Below are 24169 nucleotides of genomic sequence, written 5' to 3'. Positions count from 1 at the left end.
AGAGCCAAATATCAACGGTACTTCTTCAAAATAGACTCGCCCAGGCCGGAAACCGACTTCTGCGCATGGGCCATGAAGTTTCAATCGCACTGTACATGCGCGCCCGCACGTGGTATTTTGTGGAAGAGCCACACTCAAGGGGCCAAAGAGCCGCATGTGGCTTGTGCGCGAGCCGCAGTTTGCCGACCACCGGTTTAGGGTTTTCATGGTGGTTTCCTTACAAAGACATGATTGATTAAATCGTTGGCCATTGGCAACTCACTCTATCTCCAGCCCCACTTCTCCCAGGTCAGGGGGCAGGACTGACCGTGCCAACACTCTAATCATGGCTTGGTCTTTCTGGAGACCAACTCCCATCCTGAAGCTACCAACCCCCTCCCCCAGTCCTCTGGGTAACATACAAAAGACACTTAGCCGTCCCTCGGGAGATAACGGTTTTAAGAGATGCGTGCTAGGAACCAGGGACAAAGACCAAGTATTTCTTTTTTATTGTAGCAGACAGGAACAGAGCTGGGGGTGGCAGTGAAATATTTTTAAATCCCTATGTTTAGCTGACACTATTGAAGGAGATACTTATTGAAGTTAAATGAGAAAATGAAATAGTATTTTATATTCTAGGGGCCATGGGAAGGAGGGGTTGCAGTACTAAAGTACTAAATTGTGAGGGAAGTAGGGGGAGGGGTGCAGAATGAGAAGGTGAAATTTGTGGAAAGACCTGAAAGAGGAAGTGAGAGAGGGGAGCTTTGTGACTACCTGGGGTAGGAGAGTTCCAGGCAGAGGGACAGCTAATGCAAGGGGCCTGAGGCAGGGGCCTGGTGTGTTCAAATAGCAGCTCGGAGGTCAATATGACCAGAGCAAAGCAAGTGTAGGGGGCAAGTGGGAAAAGTTGAGAGCAAGGAGGTGGCTGATGAGGTCAGGCAGTACCTTGTAGGACACAGGGAGACTTTGGCATTTACTCCCAGGCAGGTGGGAGCCATGGAGGGTTCAGAGGAGAGGGATGTGTGTGCTCACAGGCGCCCCTGGCGGCTGTGGTGGAGGACAGACCTTCCTAAATTAGTTGGAGCAACATTATCCTCTCTGCCCTCCAGGCAGAGGCAGTTTCCAGGGCCAAAGCGCTGGCCAGGAATTCCCGCTAGACAGCCCCAGGCCCGAGCCTCCCTGCACTCACACGGCATCTGCTACAACCCGCATGGCCCTCAACCCTCTGCTTGGCTGTGAGTCAACTGCCCTCTTCCTGGAAGTCGCATTTCACTAATGGAAATAAAAAAAACAACTGCATCTGGGCACAATGGCTTTAATTGTTTTTTCGTGTGGAGAAAAGTGCCACGTCTTTCCAATGGTCATCAAAGACTCGCTTGCGCAGGAGAGCCACATCCAGGGCAGAAATGAGCAGGCCGAGGGCTCTCTCCGTAGTGTTTTGGGATTATGGGGGAGAAGAAGCCAGTTAGCAGAATTAGCGCTTCCACACGGAGACCAAATTTCACCCTTTGCTTGTTTTTCTTAGTTGGAGAGAATGACACAAGAATATGACCCCCAGAGAAGCCAGGAAAAAGAAAGAAAGCAGAACCCTAAACCACAGCAATCATGGCAGTTTCCCACCGAACTGCCTGTGGAAAGGCAAGTAAAAGCAAATGGTAAGAAGGCACAGCACCCAGGCAGGACCCAGCCTCAGGCGAGGGCTCCAGGCCCGGCTCCCTGCAGCTGGGAGGTGGTTTTCCCACAGCCTTTGGTTTATTTTTGTTTTTAAACTCAACAAGCCTCCCTCCCCTAAGTGACCCGGGGGGACGTCAATTTCTGCTCCCCAGAGACTATCTTGAGCGAACCCTCCCCCCCAAACGTCATGAAATAAAAACTTGCATTATTTTTAGCAGAAACAAAAATACATATTCTGCTCCTACATGCGTCCCAGTCTTGAGAGAACCCAGCGGCAGCTGTCTCGGCTGTTACCTGAAGCTGAACGGTTGAAGAACTCTGTGCACACAGAAAGCTTAGACCGAGTCAGATGCACGATGCGGCCATCACTGCATCACACGGGCTGTGGCCATAGGCTGGTCCCTCTTGACCCACCGTTTTTTTCTGGCAGCAGCTCAGCGAGAATGGACTGGCCAGTGACATCTTGTCAACCCGTGGTGCAACTTAAGAAGACTTCTAACTAATTTAATGTCACTTTTATGTTAAAGCAATGAACATTTCTGGTTTCAGATCTTCTTTGTGTGTCCCCCAAAACTTGGTCCTTTCACCAGTCATTTAACTTGTTGTGTACAAAGATATCCTCACTCTGAAAGTCTCAGGGCAGACCCTGATACGGGGCACGTAGGGCCCTCTAGAAACGGGTTCTATCTAGAGTTTCCAGAAAGGCGGGAGCTAATCTTAAACTTGAACTAGGCCTTCCCCATACCACAGCGGAGGAGGTGGAGACCTTTAAGGCTATAGGCTGTCCTCACAGTGTCTATCAAGTTATGGGGTGTCGGTTGGTGTTCCAGGGCAGAAAGGGCCACTGAGCTGTACGGGGTGCATGTGAAGAGGGTAGATCCCCAAATTGCACATAACCTCCCACAGCAGGAGCCCGGGGCAGCTGGGAACCCAAGCCTCAAGCAGGGAGACTGACCCCAGCCCATCCCCCATCGGCCTGCCACTCCCAAGCTATATCATGAAGTGCAAGAGGCAGTAGCAGTTACACAACCCTACCCTCTCCCTCTTCCAGCCCAAACCCCAAACATTCCTGAGAGTGACTCCTCCATTAGCAAAAACAGGTCCCATCTCTGGGCCCCACCGATGACATGGCTCAGGACACGGACCCTGGGTCTTCCACCGTGCTCAGGTGAAAGACGCCCAAGTCCTAACAGCAGAAAGTCACCAGCAAGGGAGGGCCACGGGGACGTTGCTCAATTTCCTTCTCTAGCCGGATGTGAGATGTGGAAAGACTTTGCTTAAAACATCACCAAATGGGCCCAGGGAGGCAGGTTTGGGCAGGAGGGCCGGGGCTCCTGGCTCTGAGGTTAACTCCTGGCAAAAAGCCCCAAACGGTAAGGCCAGGGGGTTGGCGATTCTCTGCCTGGCCTAACACGGTGCCTCATTCCAGAATCCAATCCCGGATCAGGGGCACCATGGATCAGCCAAAAACAGTGGCAGGGTCGTGGTGATGCGGAATTCTGGGGAAACTCAGAAGGCACTTCGGGGTCCTCGAAGCCAGGGGGTTCTGACCCCCTATCCCTTCCCAACAGGTAAAGCTGCTTTAATACTGTTCTCACAGAGGATCTGCAGGCCAGACGGGAAGGGTCTACCAGGGCCAAAGTCACCTCCCCACCTTGGAGCCTTGAGATCAGAGACCGATGGGCAGGCTCGGGATCAGAGGAGGGGACCCTGAGCAAGAAGCCTCCTTCCCCATCTCCAAGGATGAACTCGGAGAAGCCGCATGGCGGGAGGAAGAAGGCTAACCCCCTTCAGCCAGCTCGTGAACTCCAGACAAGGCCCAGCACAGAACAGATGTGGACAATGGCTCGAACCAGAAGGCACTGTAGAAGCCCCACAGGCTGCCCATGTGCGCCCACTGAAACACCGGGAGGCAGCAAGCGCGTGCATGTCAACAGCCCCAGACCCTGCCTCTCAAGCAGAGTCCTGGGGTCTGGAGCTTGTGACAGGGGCTGCTTGGGCAGCTGGCGGCTATAGTGAGGAAATGAGCCATGCGGGCAGTGAGGGGCAGCTGACAGCTGACAGGAGGGAAGGGGGGGCCCTGAGCTTGAAAATAGCCCTTGTGGCTCACGCCTCAGTCACATTCCCTGCCTAGGCAGGAGGGGGTGGGAGGGGGTTGGGTACCCTCTCTAGCAGCTACAGCTGCTAGGCTGGGGGGGTGGGGCATCCCCCAAGGCGGGGCCTTTCCCATTGCTGCCCGGGCTGGAGCTGGGATCCAGGGACTCATTCATTTTCTCACAGATGACATCCACCAGGCGCTCGAAGACCTGCTTCACATTGATATTCTCCTTGGCACTGGCCTCAAAGAACTCGAAACCTGGATGAACATAAGTGGGGACACCTGTGAGACCCTGGGAGGCTCAGGCTGGGCTGTGGCATCATCCAAACCTGGGTTCCACGCCTACTTCTGTCTGTTATGCAGCTATGGGACCCTGGCTGAGTGCCTTAGTCTCTCTGAGCCTCAGTGGGCTTGTCTATAAAATGGGAACCATGTTAATAAAAACCTGTGATAGTCCTGGCTGGTTTGGCTCAGTGGGTAGAGTGTAGGCCTGTGGATTGAAGGGTCCCGGGTTCGATTCCCATCAGGGGCGCCTGCTCAGATTATAGGCTCAATCCCTAGTCGGGGGCATGCAGGAGGCAGCCGATCAATGATTCTCTCTCCCTCTCCCTTCCTCTCTGAAATAAAAAACAAACAAACAAAAAACCTGTGACAGAAGCCCTGCTCTGAACTACCCTAAGAATGAATCTCTTTGTCCCAGGGCAGTGGCTGCAAGAGTCCAGGTAGTAACATCTTGGTGCCTAGAGGGATGGGTACCCACGGGTGGCTTCGACTGACCTTCCATGCAAGTGTACTGCACAGGAAGGTACCGCAAGGCTGCCCACAAAAGTAGGCATTGATATGGACTTTGGAAATGTTCTGGGAAATGTGCTTCAGACCAAGGAAAACAGCTGAAGACGGGCTTCAGCCTGGGGGGCTACCAGTCTGCAGTCTCTGTCGGGTTCCCCACTGTTGGTGGAGAGTGTGTGATAAGTAGTTCCTGGCCTATAGAATGCACTAAAAATGGTAATGGTGATAATAATAATTAATAATAATAATAAGTGCTTATATCATGTTTACTATGTGTCAGGCACTTTTTTAAGCGCTTTACATAAATAAACATCTTTAATGATGCTCTGAGGTTCATCCTATTATAACCCATTTTATAGATGAGGAAACTGAGGCACAGAGAGGGAAAGTCACTCATTGAAAATTCACACAGGTAACACGTGGCAGGGCCAGGGTTCACACCCAGGCTGCCTTGCTTAACAACAGTTAATATTAAATAAATATTTTTTTCTCTGGCCCAATGAGTGGAGTTTGATAGTAATTCTTGCTACAAGTGAAAAATAAATAAATAAAATATTTTTAATATAAAGAAAGCCCTAACCGGTTTGGCTCAAAAAAGAAAGAATAATAAATATTCCTATTGTACCACCTTGGGTCTTGGCTGGCTGACTCCTGGGGTGGGAGGATGTGAGGTAGCTTTGAGTATATTCTTAGTGACCATCATAACTTGTTTGCCCTCCCAAAGGTGGGAGGTGAAACGAATGCTTTGCTTAAGGTCCCTCAGCTACAAAAAGTACCAGTCAACCTGAAAATAAGGGTGTACAAGACGATCCTTCCTGCACCCCTAAAAGTTTGGTTAACAATCTGCCTGCAGGGAACTATCCCTGAAAGGTCCCCGATGTGTCCCCACCTGCCCAGGTGGGCCAGGAATCCAAGCAAACACCCACCGCATTACACACAGCGCAGGGTAAGTGGGCCTCCGCCCTGGCACTTGTCATGCTGCTCTATAAAAATGTAATTGTAATTAAATAGTCAGGTGTGTGACTACAGGTTTCCTATCCGTCTCCACTACTAGACCACCAGCTCCAAGAGGGCAGGACTTCTGTCTGCCTTGTCCACTCCGCAGCCAGAGCCTGGCACAGAGCAGGCATTAGGGGAACTACTTGCTCAATGACTGGATGAATGGATGAATGATGAATGAATGCTAAAGGCAGGATATGAACTCAGACCTTCTACTCTGAACCTAGTGACCATCAATGGCACCCCACTGTCTTCCTGGGCAAACCTGGCATTTCCTTCAAATATGTGTGGCTTCTCTCAATCTGAGTTCTTTTTTTTATATATATCTTTTTTTCATCATAAATATTTGCTAGAAACTGCTGAAAAGTATCAAGACAAATATGAAAGCCATTTGTAGTTTCATCACCCAGAGACAATTACTATTGGTGTTTGATATGTAGCTTTCTACTTTTAAAAATACAAGTATAGCCCTAGCCGGTTTGGCTCAATGGATAGAGCATCAGACTGCAGACTCAAAGGGCCCAGGTCCAATTCCGGTCAAGGGCACATGCCTGGGTTGCAGGCTCGATCCCCAGTAGGAGTCCTGAAGGAGGCAGCCAATCAGTGATTCTCTCTCATCACTGATGTTTCTGTTTCTCTCTTCCTCTCGCGTCCTCTTTGAAGTCAATAAAAAAAATTGATTTAAAAAATACTAATTCATAATTGTTGGGTTTGGGTTTGTAGGTGGTAGGGGTGGGTTGTTTTTTTTTGCTGTTTTTTTTACAAAATTGAGATGAAATTCCATCTTCTGCTTTGTACTCTGGTATTTCAAACCTAATGACAGGGTGGGAAGTCTCCCCTCAGCCCTGTCACTAGATGTCTCTGCAAGAAGGGGTGGGCAATACCCACAAGTGCCCTAGCCCACGATGGGACTCCCCAGGGAGTGAGCCCCGGCTAGAGTTCCCAGAAAACACGAGGGACAGAGGAGCAGGTTAAGCGACACCACGAGGGAGCAAAGAGCCAGACCTCAAATGGAAGATGTTCCATAGAACAAACACCCGGTTTCTCCAACAAATTGATGGCAAGAAAAAAAGAGAAAGGGGACCATTACAGTCCAGGGGTCCTAGGACTTTTTCTGTAAAGGGCCAGAGAGTAAACATTTCCGACTTCGTGGGCCATCAGGTGCCTAGAGTTTTCTATGCAAGCATCAACAGTCGTTCACGCCACGCCAGCTAACACTCAGATGTGCCTATAACTGCTTCACATGGTGTAACTCACTGAGTCCTCACGATACCTCAGTGGGGTGGGACTGTTACTGTCTCCATTTGACACACAGGGAAGTGCAGACCCAGAGGGCTGGAGTCACCGGTACCAGATCACAAAGCGACTGAGAAATAATACAAGTTAATGTTCAACCGAGGCCAGCGTTTGCCTATTTAATCCTTCGAATAGCCTATGAAGTAGACACGGCTTCACCTGTTTCCTAGGTGAGCTGGGGAAGCACCGCGGGGAGGCCCTGTGCCCTCGGTCACACCGCAGTGGGTTGCAGACTGGGATTCTAGCTTGACTCTGGGTCCTTAACACGCCCTACCCTACAGTAGTTACACCATGTCCCTGTAAGCAAAGTCCTGGGAGAGTCTAGAATACTAGAATATTCCAGGACAAGGTTTTCATTGAGCTTAAGTTTTGAATAGATAACTCATTCATCACCTGCTCCAAAGAGATAAACTGAAGAGTCCCCCTCCCACCCTGGTTTCCAGCCACCCAGTGTTCAGACACAAAAGTCACGTCTGTGACTAGATCCTTCCGTATCCTCCCAGACTTCCTTTAGGCCAGTGGTTCTCAACCTTCTGGCCCTTTAAGTACAGTTCCTCATGTTGGGACTCAACCATAAAATTATTTTCATTGCTACTTCATAACTGTCATGTTGCTACTGTAATGAATCGTCATGTAAATATCTGATATGCAGGATGGTCTTTGGTGACCCCTGTGAAATGGTCGTTCGACTGCCCAAGGAGTCACGACCCACAGGTGGAGAACCGCTGCTTTAGGCAAACTGAAGTATACGTTCTTATTCTCATCCTTTTTATACACGAATGCCGGTGTTGGCCAACTTCAGAATGCAGGCCAAATCTGGCCCGTGGCCTGTTTTGTAAATAACGTTTTCCTGGCCGACATACTCATTCCTTGATGTATTGTCTACGGCTGCTTTCAGGCAGAATTGAATAGTTGTGAGAGGCCCGACGACCAAAAACATTTCCTCTCTGGCCCTTTAAGCAAATGTCTGCTGACCGCTGCCTGAACTGAAGGAAGCAGCCACAGCCACTGTTCTGCAGTTTGCTTTTACCTCTTAGCCACATAACCAGAAACCTTGCCATGTTCACGGCCGCACAGCATTTTGCCACGTGAATATGCTTTAGGTGCTGCTGCTTCCTCCACTGCGAGACGCCTGGGCGGCTGCCAAGGTGCCCCTGCCACTAGCAGAACTGCAAGCTGACACACGTGGGTGAGGATGTTTGTGGGATAAATGTCCAGAAACAGTTTTCTGAGTCTGGGTTTCTAGGGGGGCAGCGGTCAGGGAGAGGGATCAATGGGTGAACCCCCTGGAATTAAGTGGAGAAGGTGGCATACATGTGGGCATTTTTCTGGCCAGATCCTCAAAGAGCAAAGGGTTGGAGACTGCGGTTGGACCTGGGATCTGAGCGTGAGGACGGGGGCTTGTTCTGGGAAGTCCAGGGCCTATACAGCCCCGGCTGGGCACTAACCAAGGTCATCGGCGAGCCTCTGGCCATCCTCCGCAAGCACGACACGCTCATCCTCCAGGTCACACTTGTTCCCCACGAGGATGACCTGAGCGTTGTCCCAGGAGTAGGTCTTGATCTGGGTGGCCCTGTGGAGTTTGAGGGCTGTGAGGCCAGAGATTTGGGGTTAGGGGAGAGGGCAAAGGTCAGGGGATCAGTAGGCAGCAAGCACTCACCAGTCCTGCACGGCGGTAAAGGACTCCTGGTTGGCAACATCATACATGAGCAGGAAGCCCATGGCTCCCCGGTAGTAGGCTGTGGTGATCGTCCGGTAGCGTTCCTGCCCTGCCGTGTCCTGGGGAAACAGTGGGGTCAGCCGACTAGGGAAGGGTCACGGCACCCCTGCGGGCCCTGCCCCCACAGCCCCAGTCTGATGAGAGAAGCATGGGCCTGAGCTTGAGGAATTCCCAGTCGGAGGGGTCAGTGCCTCTCACAGACTTATAAGCCCCTTGGACCTCATCTCCAAGAACCCACGTAATGACCACAAACAGGAGCCACCTGGGCTAGAGGGGAACCCTCTTGATGCACACACCTGGTGCTCGTTACCCTGACATTGTTACCAACGGCTGCACCCGGGGAGGTGGAGTGGGGGGTGAGGATGGCTCTGACACCTGGCAGGCTCAGTGGGCTCACACCTGAGCCGTACCTAAATCCCTTTCCCATTAGTCACTAGGACTTCTAACTGCCTTGGGTTACTGCTGACTCCCCCTCAGACCTCACAGGGCAGGGCGCATCCTCTCGTCCTGATGAATTTGTCTCACAGATAATACCCCCTACTCTTCACACCTACTCCACGCCCCCTCCCCGACTCTGGGCTCCTCTCTCACTCGGGACCCCTTCCCACAGCCCTACACCTTCCCGTGGGCGTCCCACAGACCCAGGAACAGCGGCAGGGCCCACCCAGATCTGCAGCTTGATCCTCTTGTCGTGGCGGTAGACGGTCTTGACCTTGAAGTCAATGCCCACGGTGCTGACGAAGGCGGGGGTGAAGGAGTCGTCCGCGTAGCGGAACAGGAAGGACGTCTTGCCCACGCTGCTGTTGCCAATGAGCAGGAGCTTGAACATGTAGTCGAAGTTCTGGTCTGCGGCATCACGAGGGCTGGTGGGGGGGTCTCCAGCGGATGCCATCCTGGGGGGAAGCCTCCTGCAGAGAAACAAAAGACAAGTAGCCTGGGTTCAAATCCCGCTTCTGCCGCTTGGAGGCCAGGCGACTCAGGATGCATCAGTTGCTCTCTGCAGGACTCAGAAAAGGGGGATGTTTGGCAAATGCAAGGGCCCAGGTTGGGGGGCGCATGGGGGCCTCCTCTGGCGGCTGAGGAACCAGACCCTGCGAAGGTGCAGGTGTGGACTTTGCCCCCGGTGAGCAGCCAGTGTGGCCCAGGTGTGAGCTGGGGGAGGGGGCCTGCCAGCTGGATAGAGCCCCCCTCCCCCTGCAGGCTGGGTGTTGACTTTGGCAGGTGTCAGCCACCACCAGGGTGCCTGCCCTGCCCCCATCCAAGCTGAGCTTAACCCCTTCCCTGATCCCCAGGGGAGGGGATTTCAGTAGGTTCAGCCCAGCGATAAGCTGAGCTCCGCCCTGGCAGCGGGTACTGCTACCTCCTGTTTGTCAAAGGGGCCGGGCCCATTTCGTTCTGGATAGAGCTGACTCAGTCCAGCCCCAGCCCAGGGAGGCTGGGGTGATGGTCCTCAAATAGAAGGAAACCACCCCAGCCACCTAATAATCAGGAACCCTACTGCCAGGACCGCCACTCCTGGTCCTGTCTTCCCGGGCATTGTGTCCCCACAGCGGGGCGGCCTCACCTGGGCCCTGGACATCCCCTCAGCCCTCGGGGCCTCCCTAGATCTCAGCTGCCCCAGCTGTCTACCGCCGCCCCCTGAGCCACGCAGGGAGGTTCCAGAAGACCTGGGTGAGCGGGGGACACACCTCGCAAAGCTCTTTCTCAACTGCCTGTGGGGCTTCTTTCCATTTTAAAGGAGGACACAGCCGGCCCCCCTTTCTGCCCAGCCCTCAGCCCCACCCCATGTTCCGGGAGAACGAGTTTGAGGGGAAGACAAGAGACAGGAAGCCTTTCCCCAAGCTGGGCAGGGCTGCCAGGCTGGGGCCCCGTCCCCGCGCCACCCCCAGCCCACCTGTCAGCCGGCCCCATCCTCCCTCGCCCCGCACTGGGTAAGGGTCCCGGGAGCTGGCCCCTTCCCTCTCCGCGGGGTTTGGGGGGCCCCAGCCGGTGCAGGGTAGCTCGGGAGCGTCCTCCCATCACCATATGGTCCCATCTCTCGTCCCCAGCGGGGCTCTCGGAGCCGCCCGCGTCCCATTCGCGTCCTCGGAGGAGCCCAGCTGGGTGGGGGCGAGGGAAGAGGCGTCCCCCGCTGCCCGCCTCTGTTCCCCCGGGGCCTCCCCCAACCCCCTGGTCCCCCCAGACCTGACGGGACGCGGAGGTGCGGGGCGGGGTGCGCTCCCTCCGAGGGGGTCACCTCGAGTGGGTCGTTGCCCGCGGGGTTTCCGCCTCCGAACTCGCTGCGGCCTCGACCGCGACCGCGACCGCGACCCCGACCCCGCCGCCTCTGCCGCCGCCGCCGCAGCCCGCAGCCACCGGATCCCGCGCCGGCTCCGCCCAGGCGGGGAGGGAGGGCCGCTCCCGGGGGAGGGCGGGGCGGGGCGGGGCCGAGTCCGGGGCGGGACTTGTGGAAAGCGGGGATCGCGGCTGGAAGCGGCCCCGCGCGTGCAGAGGGCTGGAGCTCACCCCCCAACAATAAACTACTTACAGAACTCCTACTATGTGCAGAGCGATTGAGCGCGCGGATTCTGGCGCCAGGTTCGAATCCCAGCTCCTCCGCTTTCTATCCCTGTGACTTTGGAGAAGTTACTTAACCTCTCTGGGCCTCAGTTTCCCCAACAGTCAACTGGTTGATGACAAGAGGCTCCCCCTCACAGGGTTTTTTTGTATGGATTCTGGTCTGAATTAGTGTTTGTAATTGCAGCACGCCTGACCCTAAACTGGGCTCAATCCCTTGGCCAAATACTCTTAAGGGCCCTTGGAATTAATTTCCACTTTATGGATAAGGAAACTGAGTCTCAGAAAGGATCAGCTCCTTGGCGGAGGCCACACAGTATGGAAATGTGGCACATCCAGCCCTAACTGAGGTCCTAGAGTTTTCTTTATGCCAGCAGGCGAGGATCTGCGGATATAATAGTTTAAAAAGGCTTTACTGGTGTTCAACTTCCAACAACTCCACCTGAAGCCACTTGTTGAACATCTCTGAGTACCACTGCTTCATGAGAACAGCAGGTGCCTCAAAGGACTGCTAGGAGAATGAACAAAAATGACATGCATCAGTCAGGAAGGAGTGGCGTATGCTCAGTAACAAACAGCCCCGAAACTTCAATGGCACCCAACATTTGAGGTTTTCTTCTCACACTGGTCATTGTGGAGAAGGGAAAATGTGGCAAACCATGCACTGGCTTGTATAGTAGTCCTCCCTTACCCAGAGCTTCCTTTCTGTGGGTTCAGTTACCCACAGTCAACCACTGTTTGAAAATATCAAAAGGAAAATTCTGGGCTAAACAATTTCTAAGTTTAAAATTGTGTACCATTCTGAATAGCATGATAAAATCTTGCACTATCTTGTTCCATCCAACCTGGACGTGAATCAGCCATGTCCACCATATCCACGCTGTGAACACTCCCCACCCATTAGTCACTTAGGAGCCATCTCAGGTATTAGATCAAATGTCATGGTATCACAGTGCTTGTGTTCAAGTCACCCTTATTTTACTTAATAGTAACCCAGCCCCGCCACTGTTGTCCAGTGGTTGAGTGTCAACCCATGCACCAAGAGGTTGCCAGTTCAATTCCCGGTCAGGGCACATGCCCAGGCTGCAGGCTTGATCCCCAGTGGATGGCGTGCAGGAGGCAGCCAGTCCATGTTGATGTTTCTCTCTCATGAATGTTTCTATCTCCCTCTCCCTTCCTTTCTCTCTAAAAAAAAAAGAAATTAAAAAAAAAATTTAGCCCTAACTGGTTTGGCTCAGTGGATAGAGCATCAGCCTGCAGACTGAAGGGTCCCAGGTTTGATTCCAGTCAAGGGCATGTACCTTGGTTGCAGCCACATCCCCAGTGGGAGGTGTGCAGGAGGCAGCTGATCAATGTTTCTCTTTCATCAATGTTTCTCTTTCATCAATGTTTCTCTTTCATCAATGTTTCTAACTCTCTATCCCTCTCCCTTCCTCTCTGTAAAAAAATCAATAAAATATATATTTTTAAAAAATTTTAAAAACTAATAATGACCCAAAAGCACAAGAGTAGAGAAGCCATAAAATGCTTTAATTGAAAGTATGTGTGTACAGGAAAAAAACATAATATATATAGGATTTGGTACTATCGATAGTTTCAGGCAATCATGGGGTCTTGGAATGTATCCCCCATGGATAAGGAGGGGACCACTGTACCCTTCTCCCTCTTTTTTTTTTTTTTAATCCTCATCCGGGAATATTTTTCCATTGATGTTAAAAGAGAGTGGAAGGAAAGGAGGAGGGGAGAGAAAGAAACATCGACACATTAATTGGTTGCCTCCTGCATGCGTGCCCTGACCAGGGCTGGGGATCAAACCTGTAACCGAGGTACATGCCATTGACCAGGAATCGAACCCAAGATCCTTTGGTCCAAGGGCTGACGCTCTCCACACTGAGAAAAACGGGCTAGGGTGTACCCTGCTCTTTGGAAATGACTATTGGGGTCTGTTTACATTTCATTGGCCAAAGCAAGACACATGGCCACCCCCAATTCAATGGGGTTGGAAATATGCTTGTCCCCTAGGGATCAGAACCAGCTATTGTTACAATAATATATGGCACCAGTATGTGCAATGGTTAGCTCCATGCTTGGCACACAGTGGGTGCTCAATAAATGGGCACTGTTATAGGAAGAGCTTAGGGGCTGCAATAGCTGACACTGCAAATCATCACAGGGAGTATGAACGGAGAAACAGAGGCCCTCGCTTCCATTCTTGCCCACTTTTCCCCCTGCCTCCCAGTTGGAGAAAAAGCACAGCAGCCATTTCCAAAGATGGGTTTATTGAGATTTGGGGGCCAGCAGAGACAAAGAAGCAGTGGGTGCTACAGGCTCCTGAGATTCAGGGCAAGGCCAGCAAGACAAAGCCCGTTGCTCAGGAGGCAGCCCAGGTTGCAAATGGAGGACAGGCCATGGTAGCGGAAGAAGATCTGGCGGAGGGCACTGTACTTGGGATCCTGCTCCCGCAGCTGGCGGTAGAGGTCAGGGCCCTGGTGGCGGCCTGGTACCTCCCCACCCAAGCCCTGCTTCTTCTCCACGGTCTGCAGGGCCCACATGGCAGCTGTGGTGCGAGGCTCCAGCCAACGGGCATTGATGGTGGCAAGTGTGAGACTCAGGAACAACAGGCAGAGCTGTTGGAAGTAGTGGGAGGTGAGCCGTGCCGGGCAGGCAGGAGGGGCCCTGCAGAGGGTCCTTCTGCACCCTCAAAGTCCCGAGGGGCTGGGGGACAGCAGAGCGTCAAAGCCAGGCCTCCCCCTCCTCCCACAACCCAGATTAGGGCCCCCAACCAGAGCTCCAGCTCTAATAACCTGAAGCCGGCAGGAAAAGCTCCATATCAGCACCTGCTTTATCCCCCCCAAAACCTTCTGAGTCTCCTCTTCTCTGATATTCAGACTGGAAGTTTCCAGAACACAGCCTTTTCCCACAAACTGACCGAATCTCAGAGCAGAACCTCTCTTCCCCAAATTGGAACAGCACAATAACTGTCCCCTCGTTCCCCCAAAAGAGAGAGAGAGCCTAGCCTAAGACAGGGTCCATCTCCTCTGTGGCCCCAGCCCAGATCCCAGAAGCTGACACTGGGCCCACAGGGAGTGAATAAAAAGCCCTTAAAGTTCCAGTTACCCATAATACTCTCTGGTCTCTATGGGATTATTCTTGAAATCCCTGTCAGGCTTTACCTGCCCACATATGAGGGACACAATGAGGGCAGTGGGAGGGCGGGATAGAGAAATACGAGATGCAGAGATGGTCGCTTGCCTGGTAGTTGGGAAAATGTGTGGATGGGGGTGGGGGACTTTAAATTCCCAGTCTGGCTCGTTTTCTAAACAATGACCCGAGGTCAGTGCCCCAGCCCAGCTGAGTCACCACAGCTTGGCAGCAGGCCCAACCAGGAGGAGGAGAGGGAGCAGCAGCCAGCAGACAGACAGGGGGAATAGGGTAGACAGGGCTGCTGGGGATGGCTGTGCAGGCTGGGTACTGCGCAAGGGTATCCAGAGCCCAGCTTTGTATCCACCAGGAAGAAGGCACAGTTTTGTTGTTGTTCAATTCTCACAACGGAGGACCCCTAGGTGCTCAGTGGGGTACTGGGAATAAGTCTCCAGAGGGTAGTGAGGCCCAAGTCTGCATACCTGGCTGGTCTCCCAGAAGGTGAGCTGAGACCAGGGGTGTTGTGGAAACAAGATGCAGAAGTTGACGAAGGCACAGCCCATGGAGATGTGAAAGTAGAATGGGAAGAGTTTGCTCTGCACGAGGCCGAAGGTATGTCGCGGAAGGCCTCGGAAGAGCAGGAAGCCTGTGGAGTGCAGGGGACCACACATCCGTGAGGATACTCCAGGTCCCGCTCTCATTCCTGTCCCCACCCTGGGTATCCATGACGTCCAGAACGAGGGTCCCTACCTGAGACGAAGGTCACCCATATTTGCATGCCCCAGGCCCCGGACAAGACCAGCAGATGGACCACCTTAGTCAGGCTTGCTGGGTTCCCGCCTTCCTCCATCTTGCAGGCCTGGGAAGGAGGTACCGGGGGGCTCAGAGCTTTACCTTTGGCCTTCAGCCCCTGGGAGCCTGCGCAAGGCCGGGGTCACCGCCAATCCAGCAGATATGCAGGGATGGCAGCCCAGGAATAGGGGTCGGCCCTGCGACAACCCGACCCCATCTCTCTCAATGTCAGCCCTCAAGCTCTCAGACTCTCTGGACCCCAACATCCATGCCACCTGCGACACCCCCAAGTTTCAGCCCCACCAGCTCAAGTTCGTAGTCCAAGAGCTTCTGAGATCACCTCCGTGACTCTCAAATATCACCTCGGGGTTCCAGTTCTAACAGCAAAGACTCCTGCTCCCATAACAAGATCCAGATATCTATATGAAGGTCCCCAAAGCACCCCGGCTCCATCTAATGCTGGGAAACCCCCAAATCTCATCCCGAAGACACCATCCCGCCAGGAGGAATCGGACTTCAACCCGCAATACCCAGGCGTCCGAGACCAGAGGCGCCGAGGCCGATCTTGGGGGCCAGCGGGCTGGGCTCGGTACTGCACTCCCGGGATCCCCACCACCTCTCCTCGTGGGACCGAGAACTCGTCCCGCCTCCCAGCTGAACCCGAAGCCAATCTAATCGTAATCTGCTGCCTCCTGTACCGCCCCATTGGCTATGGACTAATCGATTAGCAGAAACCTGCCTGAAGCCCCGCCCCCTCTCCGGGATTTTACCCAATTACGCGGCGGCTCCCAAGATCTGCGGAAGCTGGAAGGCGCCAATGAGGCCTTGGGTTGCAACGGAGGGGGCGAGGCTAACGTGCCAGCCACGCCCCTCTCTGTGACTCCGCGTTTAGGCTCCGCGCGTTTTAAAGTGATGGTGTCCCCACAGGATCAAATTTCAGCGTCACAGCTGGGGACTGGCTTCGCGGTTCCTGATGGGAGAGCATGAGCAGGTGCTATGTGGTAGGTGTGGGTGGGAAGGGGTCGGAAGCCTGTGGGGCGCAGGATTCAAGGCCCGGGGGGCGGGGCCCAGGTTAATGACACCCCGCCCTCTCCCCAAGAATTCTCCCTGGAGGAACTTCGGGAGGAACGACTGATGTGGGAGGGGAAGGGGGTTCTGCTTGCAGGTGGCACTCAGAAACGGGTCTTCCCTCTCCCCCATCCTCTCAGGGCTCCTATATGATTCCCAGGTCCCAAGTTCTCAGTGTGGCATTCAAGGACATACACTGAGTTTCCCACTACTGTGTGCTCAGCACTGGCATGGATTAATCTACTAATCACAGCAACTCCATGATGTGGTAGTGATATCCCGTTTTTAGAGTTGGGGACACTAAGGCATGGGGAGGTTCAGTAACTCTTCCAACACCACACAGCTAGGAAGGGGCAGGGCTAGGACTTGAGCCCACACCATCCAGCCAGAGGGTGTTTACTGCCTCTTGTGTGAAGACCGAATGAGTGCTGATGGTGGTGCCCCGCGCTCAGTGAGGTACTGAGAAAATAGGAGCTTAAAAATGGATCAAGGGCCCTGGCCGGTGTGGCTCAGTTGGGCGGGCATCCTCCCGTGCACTGAAAGGTTGTGGCGTTTTCCCTGTCAGGCCACAGGCCCAGGTGGCAGGTTTTATCCCCAGTAGGGGTCATGCAGGAGGCAGCCGATCCATGTTCCTCTTTAACATCAGTGTTTCTCTCTCTCTCCCTTTTCCTTCCTCTCTCTCTAAAAATCGATTAAAAAGGATTAAGGGTCCTGGTCGGTGTGGCTCAGTGGGTTGAGCACATCCCATGCACTAGAAAGTCAGTGGTCCCCGTCAGGGCATGTGCGGGGTTGTGGGCTGGATCCCCACTAGGGGTCATGCAGGAGGCAGCTGGTCGATGCTTCTCTTTAACATTGGTGTTTCTCTCTCTCGCTCACCCTTCCTCTCTCTCTCAAATCAGTAAAGACATTTTTTTAAAAAAAACGGATTAAGGAAACTTTACAGAACAGATGCAAAATAGGGTTTTGAAAGGTGCACAGCAGTCTTCTAGGACTGGGCAGAGGAAGGACACTAGAGGACTCAGAAAGGCCTCTAGAGCATGGCCTTTCTGTCTGAGTGTGACCCAAGGCAAGATCCCCTGCACCTGGAAGTTTTTCCAGACAGCTCTGTCCCACATGACTCCATCCGTTCCCAGCCCCACTTAGCATGGGCCCGGGCCCCCATTCAGCTAATACTTACTAAATAGATGTGCCTTGCCTCTCCTGTTCACACACTATGGCTCCTATTTATCTGGGGAACCAAGTCCAAACTTCTCTGCTTGGCTTTCAATTCCTTGCTTGAGCTGCCCTGCTAATCTCCTACTGTTTCCTCTTGGACTCTGCCTCCAACCGGCCTGAATTTATCATCACAGAGCACATGGTTCCACACCTCCAAGCTTTGGTACATGCTCTTCCTTTTTCTTTTTTTTTAAAGAATAGTTTATTGATTTTTAAAAAATATTTTATAAATCTACTTTTTATTGATTTTTAGAGAGGGAGATGGAGAGGGAGAGAGAGATAAAAACATCCTTTATAATAAAGTGGTAATATGCAAATTGACCCTCACTCCATCATGCCATCACAAGATGGCTGCGCCCACAGTAGAGGCGGGGTTCCCATAACGAGCCATAATGAGTGATCAGCAGGGACCTGAGGCTGTGTGGCACCAGGCCGGGGCATGGGACCTGAGGCTGCGCCCCCCCACCTGGTGGGGCTTGACAGGGACCTCAGGCTGTGCCCCCTTGCCCAGTGGGGCTTGATGGGGGACCACAGGCTACACCCCCTGCCCGGCAGGGCTTGACCGGGGACCTCAGACCGCGCCCCTGGCTCCAGAGGGGCTTGAAGGGAAACCTCAGGCTGCGTCCCCCACCCAGCGGGGCTTGACAGGGACCTCAGGCTGCACCCCCTGTCCTGGCGCCAGGTCGGGGGATCTGAGGGAGAACTAGGGGATCTGAGGCTGCACCCCCCACCTGGCACCAGGCTGGGGGACCTGAGGCTGCACCCCTCACCCAGCGGGGCTTGACAGGGGACCTGAGGCTGTGCCCCCCATCTGGCAGGGCTTGACGGAGCCCTGAGGCTGCACCCCCTACCCGGCGGGGCTTGACAGGGGACCTGAGGCTGTGCCTCCCCATCTGGCAGGGCTTGACGGTGCCCTGAGGCTGCACCCCCTACCCGGCGGGGCTTGACAGGGGAACTGAGGCTGCATCCCCTGCCTGGCGGGGCTGGCCAGGTCTGGATCTCTTGCAATTTCAAGGTGCACACAGGTGGGCGGGGACTTGACTCTGGGTCCTGTGGTATGCCCCAGACTCTGACAGGAGTAAGGTTTTCATATACATTTTACTAATTTTCTTTCATCTCTGACACTTCTATTATAGAGAAAGGGCAAATAGCAATATTAAAATATTTCCTCTAATAATTCCCTTTAATGTGCACGAATTTTGTGCACCAAGCCACTAGTCAATGATAAGAGAGAATTGTTGATTGGCTGCCTCCTACATGCCCCAAACTGGGGATCTAGCCTGCAACCGGGGCATCTGCCCTGACCAGGAATCTAACCAGAAACCTTTTGGTGCAGGGACAATGCCCAACCAACTAAGCCACACGGGCTAGGGTTGCACATGCTGTTTCCTACCAGGACCCAATGTTAAGATTTTTTTTTTCTTTTAGACTCTTCTGAGACCTCACTTTCTCCTGTGGGGTCTTCTGGGTCCTTCTCACTGCCCATCCCAATCCCTGGGGCTGGGATCATCTTTTATCCTGTTCCTACCATAGTTGGAGGCCCTGTGTTCAGGGATGAGGCCTCTGGGAGGTGTCAGGGAGGGTCTGGCAGTGTCGGGACATGGGGGCTGGTCTCAGTGCAGCCCCCTGACCTGTCCTTCCTACTCGAAGCGACCCTGTTCTGGCCGGCCTGTCCCGGGACTCTGACTACTCTCTGCCCTGCTACTGCTCATCTCCGTCGCCCTCCAACTTGTGTTCGCTTGATCACAGCAAGTGTGACAAGTACTGGGGTTTGTTGAGGGGCTGCTCCAGAGCTGGGGAGCTGGGAGGGGCTGAGTGCTCGGGGCTGGCCCTCAGGAACCCCGCATTCACCCACCACCCCCAGGTACTTCCTCAGACAAGAACTTGGACTATACGACTCACTGGTCCAGCACTCCAGAACCAGAGACCTCGGGGCCAGCTGCTTCAGAGAACACAGTGACAATTACAGACTGGAAGCCAGGGAGGGACTCAGGGCCTCAGTCGCATGGGTCTCCCCACTCCCCCAGCTCAGACTCACAGGAATGCTGTAATGACCAGGAACTTGTGAAGAAGCATCCGAGTATCACTAAGGTTACCCACACCCTGGAACCCCCTCCCTGCTGCCCCACAATCTATTGCTGCAGGGCTTGGTGGGGGGAACAGGGAGGTCCTCAGCACCCAGAACACCTCCCAGTGCTCAGCAGGCCTGCAATGAATATGTCTTAATGGGCGAGGGAATGAATGGAATGGATGAGGGATTGTGTGTTTTAGTGGAGTCTTTCCTGTAATTGTCTCTGGGTATGACTGCCGGTGTGTCTGTGTCTGGTTATGTATCTGAGATGAGTGTGCATGGATGCCCTGCGTCTTATGACTTCGCGTGCGTGACTGTGTTTGAGTTTATGTAGCTGTGATTGTTCTGGGATTACGCATGGCTGTGTGTCTGTGCTATTGGTGCTTGCTGCCTGCAGACACTGTCAATGTCGTTTGCCCCTGAAGAGGAGGGCCATTTTCTGAGCCCAGTCCAGAGAGAGGACTTTGCAGGTGCATGCTGTCAGGGGCAGCCCAGAGGCCCACCCATGTAGGGTACAAGCCACAGAAGTGCACTTCTGAGCATGTGCGGATATGCCTGCACTCAGGGTCTGGGACACCCAGAACTCAGCAGATTCAACTCATGTCCAAACACTGGGTTGGGGGGAGCAAGGAGGCAGCCCAGGGATGAATTTCTACTGCCCTCATATTCCCCCATCCTAGAAACCATTGGAGACCAGCTCTTCCAAAATCAAAGGTGAGAGCCCTCCCTCCTAACAAGACTGTGTGTGCAAGACCTGCTGCTTCCTTCTTCCCCCCTCTGCCCCAGCCTCTGTGGAACCCTGCCATTGCTGCCGCTCAACCCTGCTCCAGCACAGCTGCCTCTTGCCCCTGACCTTGCCCTCTATCCCAGTCCCTGATCTTGACCCCTACTCCAGCCTCTACCTCAGGCTCTGTGATCCCTGCTCCCGACCTTGCCCCTGCCCCCACCCTTCCTAGCTTGGCTGACCCACACTTCTGCTCATAGGTAAGTCCCCCATGATGATTCCTGACACCCAGAAGCTCCTGCGATGCGAACTGGAGTCACTCAAGAACCAGCTACAGGCCCAGACTAAGGTGAGCCTCCTCAGCCAGCCCTGGGCCCAGCAACCTCTGTCCCTTTCTCTTCCCCACCCTGCCTCCAGGCATGACCTCTTCCCCGACAGGCTTTTGAGTTCCTCAATCACTCAGTGACCATGTTGGAGAAAGAGAGCTGCCTGCAGCAAATCAAGATCCAACAGCTTGAAGGTGAGGACTGGCCTGAGGTCAAGGTCAGGCCGGAGGCTGTCAGGGTCAGCTGGGTCAGAGTGAGAGAAGTGGGTGAGTCTGGATTCAGGCTTGGGATCCAGCCAGGCTAGGGCGAGTGGGTTCAAAGCTGCGCGTGGTGTGATTGGGCCTCAATCAAGCTCCCGCTGTTTCTGAAGAAGTCCTGAACCCCACGAGCCAGCAGACAGAGGGGAAAAAATGGGACATGGATCAGGGACAGCGGGAGCTGTATGGGGCCCTGGCGCAAGGCCTGAAGGGGCTCCAGAAGACTGTGCGAGAGAGTGAGGAGGTGCAGAAAACCCGCACTATCCGCTACCTGCAGCTGCTGGCCCAGGAGATCCGAGACAGGTGAGTGTGCCAAGGGGGGAGGCCTGGAGGCTGTGGGAGGGAAGGAAGCCCAAGATGGGGAGAATAGGGGAGGCCTGAGTAAGGATGATGGGGGGCCATGGAAGGCTTAGAGGACAAGAGGAGCGGATGATAGGGGCGAAGACAGGTGGCAGTGTTTGTGTGTGGGGAGACTGGGAGGCCAGAAGGCAGGGAAGACAGGAAGCTGGAGGTAGGATGGGAAGGAGGTCGGAGGATCAGGGAACTGGGGGGTGGAGAGGTTGATGGGGGCTGAGGCTGGGAAGATGGGAGGTCAGGGGTGAGGAAGGTAGAGAGATGGAGGCCAGGCAATAGGAAGCTGAGGGAATGGGAGGCTGGAGGTCAGGAGGAGAGGACAGGGACTGGGGGAGGAGAGGAGGGGTAGTTGGAGGGTAAAGGTGGGTGGGCAACTTGGGGAGGGGTGGAGCCTGGGGGAAATGGGTGGTTGAACAGATGGGAACATGGGAGGTGGCGGAGGTTTGGAGAGGCAGGTGGGCAAATTGTGAGACCAGGAGGCCAGGGACTGGGCACGGGCTGTGGGCCTAGGCTGCACTATCCCCTCAGCAAGAAATTCCTGTGGGAGGAGCTGGAGCTGGTTCGGGAGGAGGTGACCTTCATCTACCAGAAGCTCCGTGAGTGCCTGGAGCCCACGGGGGTGGGGGGAAGGGTGGGGGTGTCCTTCTGCTGCCTGGCCTCCCTGAGCCCCCTCCCCTCACAGAGGCACAGGAGGAAGAGATCACTGAGAACCTGGTGAACATCCAGAAGGTGCAGAAGACCCAGGCGAAGTGCCGTAAGGTGAGAGGGGAGGACAGGGACCCCACATGGGTTGGGGACATGGGGATTTCGGCCTCCACCATTGGACTGGAGCCAGAAGGCCTGGACATAAATCTCAGCTCTGCTACTTACTGCTGTGTGACTGTGGGCAAGTTTCTTCCCCTCTCTGGGCCTCATTTTGCTCTTCTGTGTAATGGATAAAACACACACGTCCCTACCTGAAGGGGTAGCTGCAGGAACGGAGGACAGCCTAGCATGTAATGGTCACCTTGCACCGTCGTTTTATTACTACTGCTCTTCTCTTTTCCCCCCTACCCCTGCCGGAGCCCCAGGTCTTGACCAAGATGAAACAACAGGGGTGTGAGACAACCAACTGGCTGGAGACAGAGGAGATGCCATCAGGAGGCAATGGCTCTTGGAGGAGTGACCTCCAGAAGGAGCTGAGTGACATATGGTGATGCCCAGCCCCCACTCTGACCTCTGACCCCTGACCCTCATCTGCCCTGCCCTGCCCCCAATCTGATCAAACAGTGACCACCAGAACCTAGAAGCCATCTGAGTCCAGACCTCCATCTCCAAGCAGGACTCCCTTCCTCCTCTGCCCCCCTACCAACCCTTGCCCCAGCCTCAGGCAGTCCAGAGTCACCTGGGGGCCCCAGCTCCCCATCTTCCTGCAGGTCCGCCGTGCATACGCTGCAGAACTCCTTTGATGGCCTCACCATGTCCTCGGGAATCCGTCCCAAGACTGGGAGCCTCCGGGGTGAGAGGGACTGAGCCATGCTCCAGGGTGGGTGGGGTCATTCTCCAGCTTCACACATGGAGGTCATGTTCAGAGGCCATATTTGGAGGTCACATCTGTTGGGTTTCATTATATATATATTTTATTGCTTTCAGAGGAAAGGAGAGGAAGAGAGAGATAGAAACATCAGTGATGAGAGAGAATCATTGATTGGCTGCCTCCCTCATGCCCCCTACTGGGGATTGAGCCAGCAACCCAGGAGAAACTGCCACCCTCCTGGTTCATAGGTTGACGCTCAACCACTGAGCCACACTAGCCGGGCCACATCTGTTGGATTTTAATCTGGGGTCACGTTAAGGAGTCCCTGGAGGTTTCATCTAGGGGTCACTCAGAGTCACCTGGATGTTTTTCAAGGATCATTGGTGTAAAATTTAAGTGTCACATTGGGTCACATTCAAGGGACATGATCAAGGGACCCTGGTTCAAGGATCACATTCAGGGTTCATGCATGGAGAGCCAGAATGGCACCTGTCCCTGCAGGCTACAAGGGGCACAGATGCCTGAGTCCTCCGCTTCACTCTTGGGACTCGGACTCGGACTCGGACCAGAACCCTTCCCAGCCACCCTTCAACAAAAGCCGCTCTTTCCCACCAGGTGTGGCTCCACCCCTGCTCCGCCCACCTTGCCCCTCCTGACCAGCCCTGGAATCCCACAGGATGGACCCTCCCAGCTCCCAACCTGGGCTCCTGCACCCTGACTGCCACCCCTGGGTCCCCTGGACCAGACCTGGCCCTTACCCATCCTGTCTCCCCACAGCTTGAGCAGCCGGGTTGCTCTCCACGAAGACCCCTCCAGAGAGAAAATAAACTAGCCGAGACCCTCCTCCACCTGTGGACTGTTGCTCCTGCTGCTTCCGTGCCTGAGAACGAGCCACCCCCATTTACTCGCCAGTGTTGGGGCGGCATGGAGATCCCAGGGGCTGTTGGGGATGTATGAACTTAGGGTCAGAGTACAGTGCGAGGCCAGATTAGTATATGACAAGTCCTGGGTTGCTCTGTCCAGATATGAGTGGCTAGGCAGGCGGTTTCACACTAGTCACCAGCCTTCCTTTCCAGGGGGCTTTGGCGATCTGGCCCTACTGCCCAAATGGGGAAACCGAGGCCCAGAGAGGGAGCGTGGTGGCCCAGGCCATGCTCTGACACTCCGCCCTCCTCTTCCGCTCAGCGCCTACCCTCACCCAGAGTCCTCCCTCTTTTTTTTCTTTTGTTTCCTGTACACTACAATTAAGGTACTTGTTCTTTTAAAAAAAATTTTTTTTTATTGATTTCAGAGAGGAAGGGAGAGGGAGAGAGAATCAGTGATCGGCTGCCTCCTGCCTGCCCTCACTGGGGACCGAGCCCGCAACCCGGGCATGTGCCCTTGACTTGAATCAAACCTGAGACCCTTCAGTCCGCAGGCAGATGCTCTATCCACTGAGCCAAACCGGCCAGGGCCAGGGTCCTCCCTCTTAACCTCCATCCTTCTTTCCCCCTCAATCTACTCTAACACGCCCCGCCCCGCCCCAAAGAACTACCGAGGCTCCGCCCAGATCATGCTAATAAGACGTCTCGATACCCCGCCCACTGTGTTATGC

General features: G+C 54.3%; 3 protein-coding genes across 12 annotated transcripts; 1 reads left to right on the top strand and 2 right to left on the bottom strand.

Annotated features, from left to right (window-relative positions):
* Window positions 1-1279: 1279 nt before the first annotated feature.
* RAB3D (RAB3D, member RAS oncogene family) lies at window positions 1280-10895 on the bottom strand. Its single transcript, XM_081090739.1, has 5 exons — window positions 10792-10895; window positions 9220-9463; window positions 8496-8614; window positions 8284-8408; window positions 1280-4009 (listed from the first exon to the last, which is right to left on the bottom strand). Exons 2-5 carry the CDS (start codon window positions 9445-9447, stop codon window positions 3822-3824), a joined length of 660 nt encoding a protein of 219 aa, XP_080946865.1. The 5' UTR covers window positions 9448-9463; window positions 10792-10895; the 3' UTR covers window positions 1280-3821.
* Window positions 10896-12621: 1726 nt separating this feature from the next.
* TMEM205 (transmembrane protein 205) lies at window positions 12622-15685 on the bottom strand. The gene is made up of 4 exons (XM_081093406.1): window positions 15575-15685; window positions 15003-15111; window positions 14735-14898; window positions 12622-13738 (listed from the first exon to the last, which is right to left on the bottom strand). Exons 2-4 carry the CDS (start codon window positions 15100-15102, stop codon window positions 13433-13435), a joined length of 570 nt encoding a protein of 189 aa, XP_080949532.1. The 5' UTR covers window positions 15103-15111; window positions 15575-15685; the 3' UTR covers window positions 12622-13432.
* A 249-nt stretch (window positions 15686-15934) lies between these two features.
* Window positions 15935-23838, top strand: CCDC159 (coiled-coil domain containing 159). 10 transcript variants are annotated; one of them, XM_081093396.1, is made up of 13 exons: window positions 15942-16035; window positions 18978-19096; window positions 19192-19418; window positions 20079-20112; window positions 20383-20471; window positions 20561-20642; window positions 20819-21008; window positions 21588-21655; window positions 21742-21818; window positions 22130-22251; window positions 22475-22557; window positions 23077-23190; window positions 23353-23838. In XM_081093396.1, exons 1-13 carry the CDS (start codon window positions 16028-16030, stop codon window positions 23355-23357), a joined length of 1218 nt encoding a protein of 405 aa, XP_080949522.1. In that variant the 5' UTR covers window positions 15942-16027; the 3' UTR covers window positions 23358-23838. The 10 variants fall into 10 exon arrangements, with proteins under 10 accessions (XP_080949528.1, XP_080949521.1, XP_080949529.1 ...); XM_081093397.1 differs by having other exon boundaries at window positions 15944-16045; XM_081093394.1 differs by having other exon boundaries at window positions 15944-16045; window positions 20801-21008.
* The last annotated feature ends 331 nt before the right edge of the window (window positions 23839-24169 follow it).

The sequence above is a fragment of the Myotis nattereri genome (genome assembly GCF_964212035.1).
Source record: "Myotis nattereri genome assembly, chromosome: 5".
NCBI lineage: Eukaryota > Metazoa > Chordata > Mammalia > Chiroptera > Vespertilionidae > Myotis > Myotis nattereri.
Note: the sequence above shows the minus strand (reverse complement) of the source record. Positions and strands in the feature narration are given on the sequence as shown.

Bases quoted from the DNA above. Each gene is read 5' to 3' on its own strand.
- RAB3D (XM_081090739.1), bottom strand. From the start codon at position 9,447: ATGGCATCCGCTGGAGACCCCCCCACCAGCCCTCGTGATGCCGCAGAC. The intron at 8,409-8,495 runs GTGAGTGCTTGC...CAAACTCCACAG, and splicing joins TTTACCGCCGTGCAGGACTG to GGCCACCCAGATCAAGACCT. The intron at 4,010-8,283 runs GTTAGTGCCCAG...ATGTTCATCCAG, and splicing joins GAGGCTCGCCGATGACCTTG to GTTTCGAGTTCTTTGAGGCC.
- TMEM205 (XM_081093406.1), bottom strand. From the start codon at position 15,102: ATGGAGGAAGGCGGGAACCCAGCAAGCCTGACTAAGGTGGTCCATCTG. The intron at 14,899-15,002 runs GTAGGGACCCTC...TGCACTCCACAG, and splicing joins ATGGGTGACCTTCGTCTCAG to GCTTCCTGCTCTTCCGAGGC. The intron at 13,739-14,734 runs GTATGCAGACTT...TACTTCCAACAG, and splicing joins CCTTCTGGGAGACCAGCCAG to CTCTGCCTGTTGTTCCTGAG.
- CCDC159 (XM_081093394.1), top strand. The intron at 20,113-20,382 runs GTGAGAGCCCTC...TTCTGCTCATAG, and splicing joins CAGCTCTTCCAAAATCAAAG to GTAAGTCCCCCATGATGATT. The intron at 21,819-22,129 runs GTGAGAGGGGAG...CCGGAGCCCCAG, and splicing joins CCCAGGCGAAGTGCCGTAAG to GTCTTGACCAAGATGAAACA.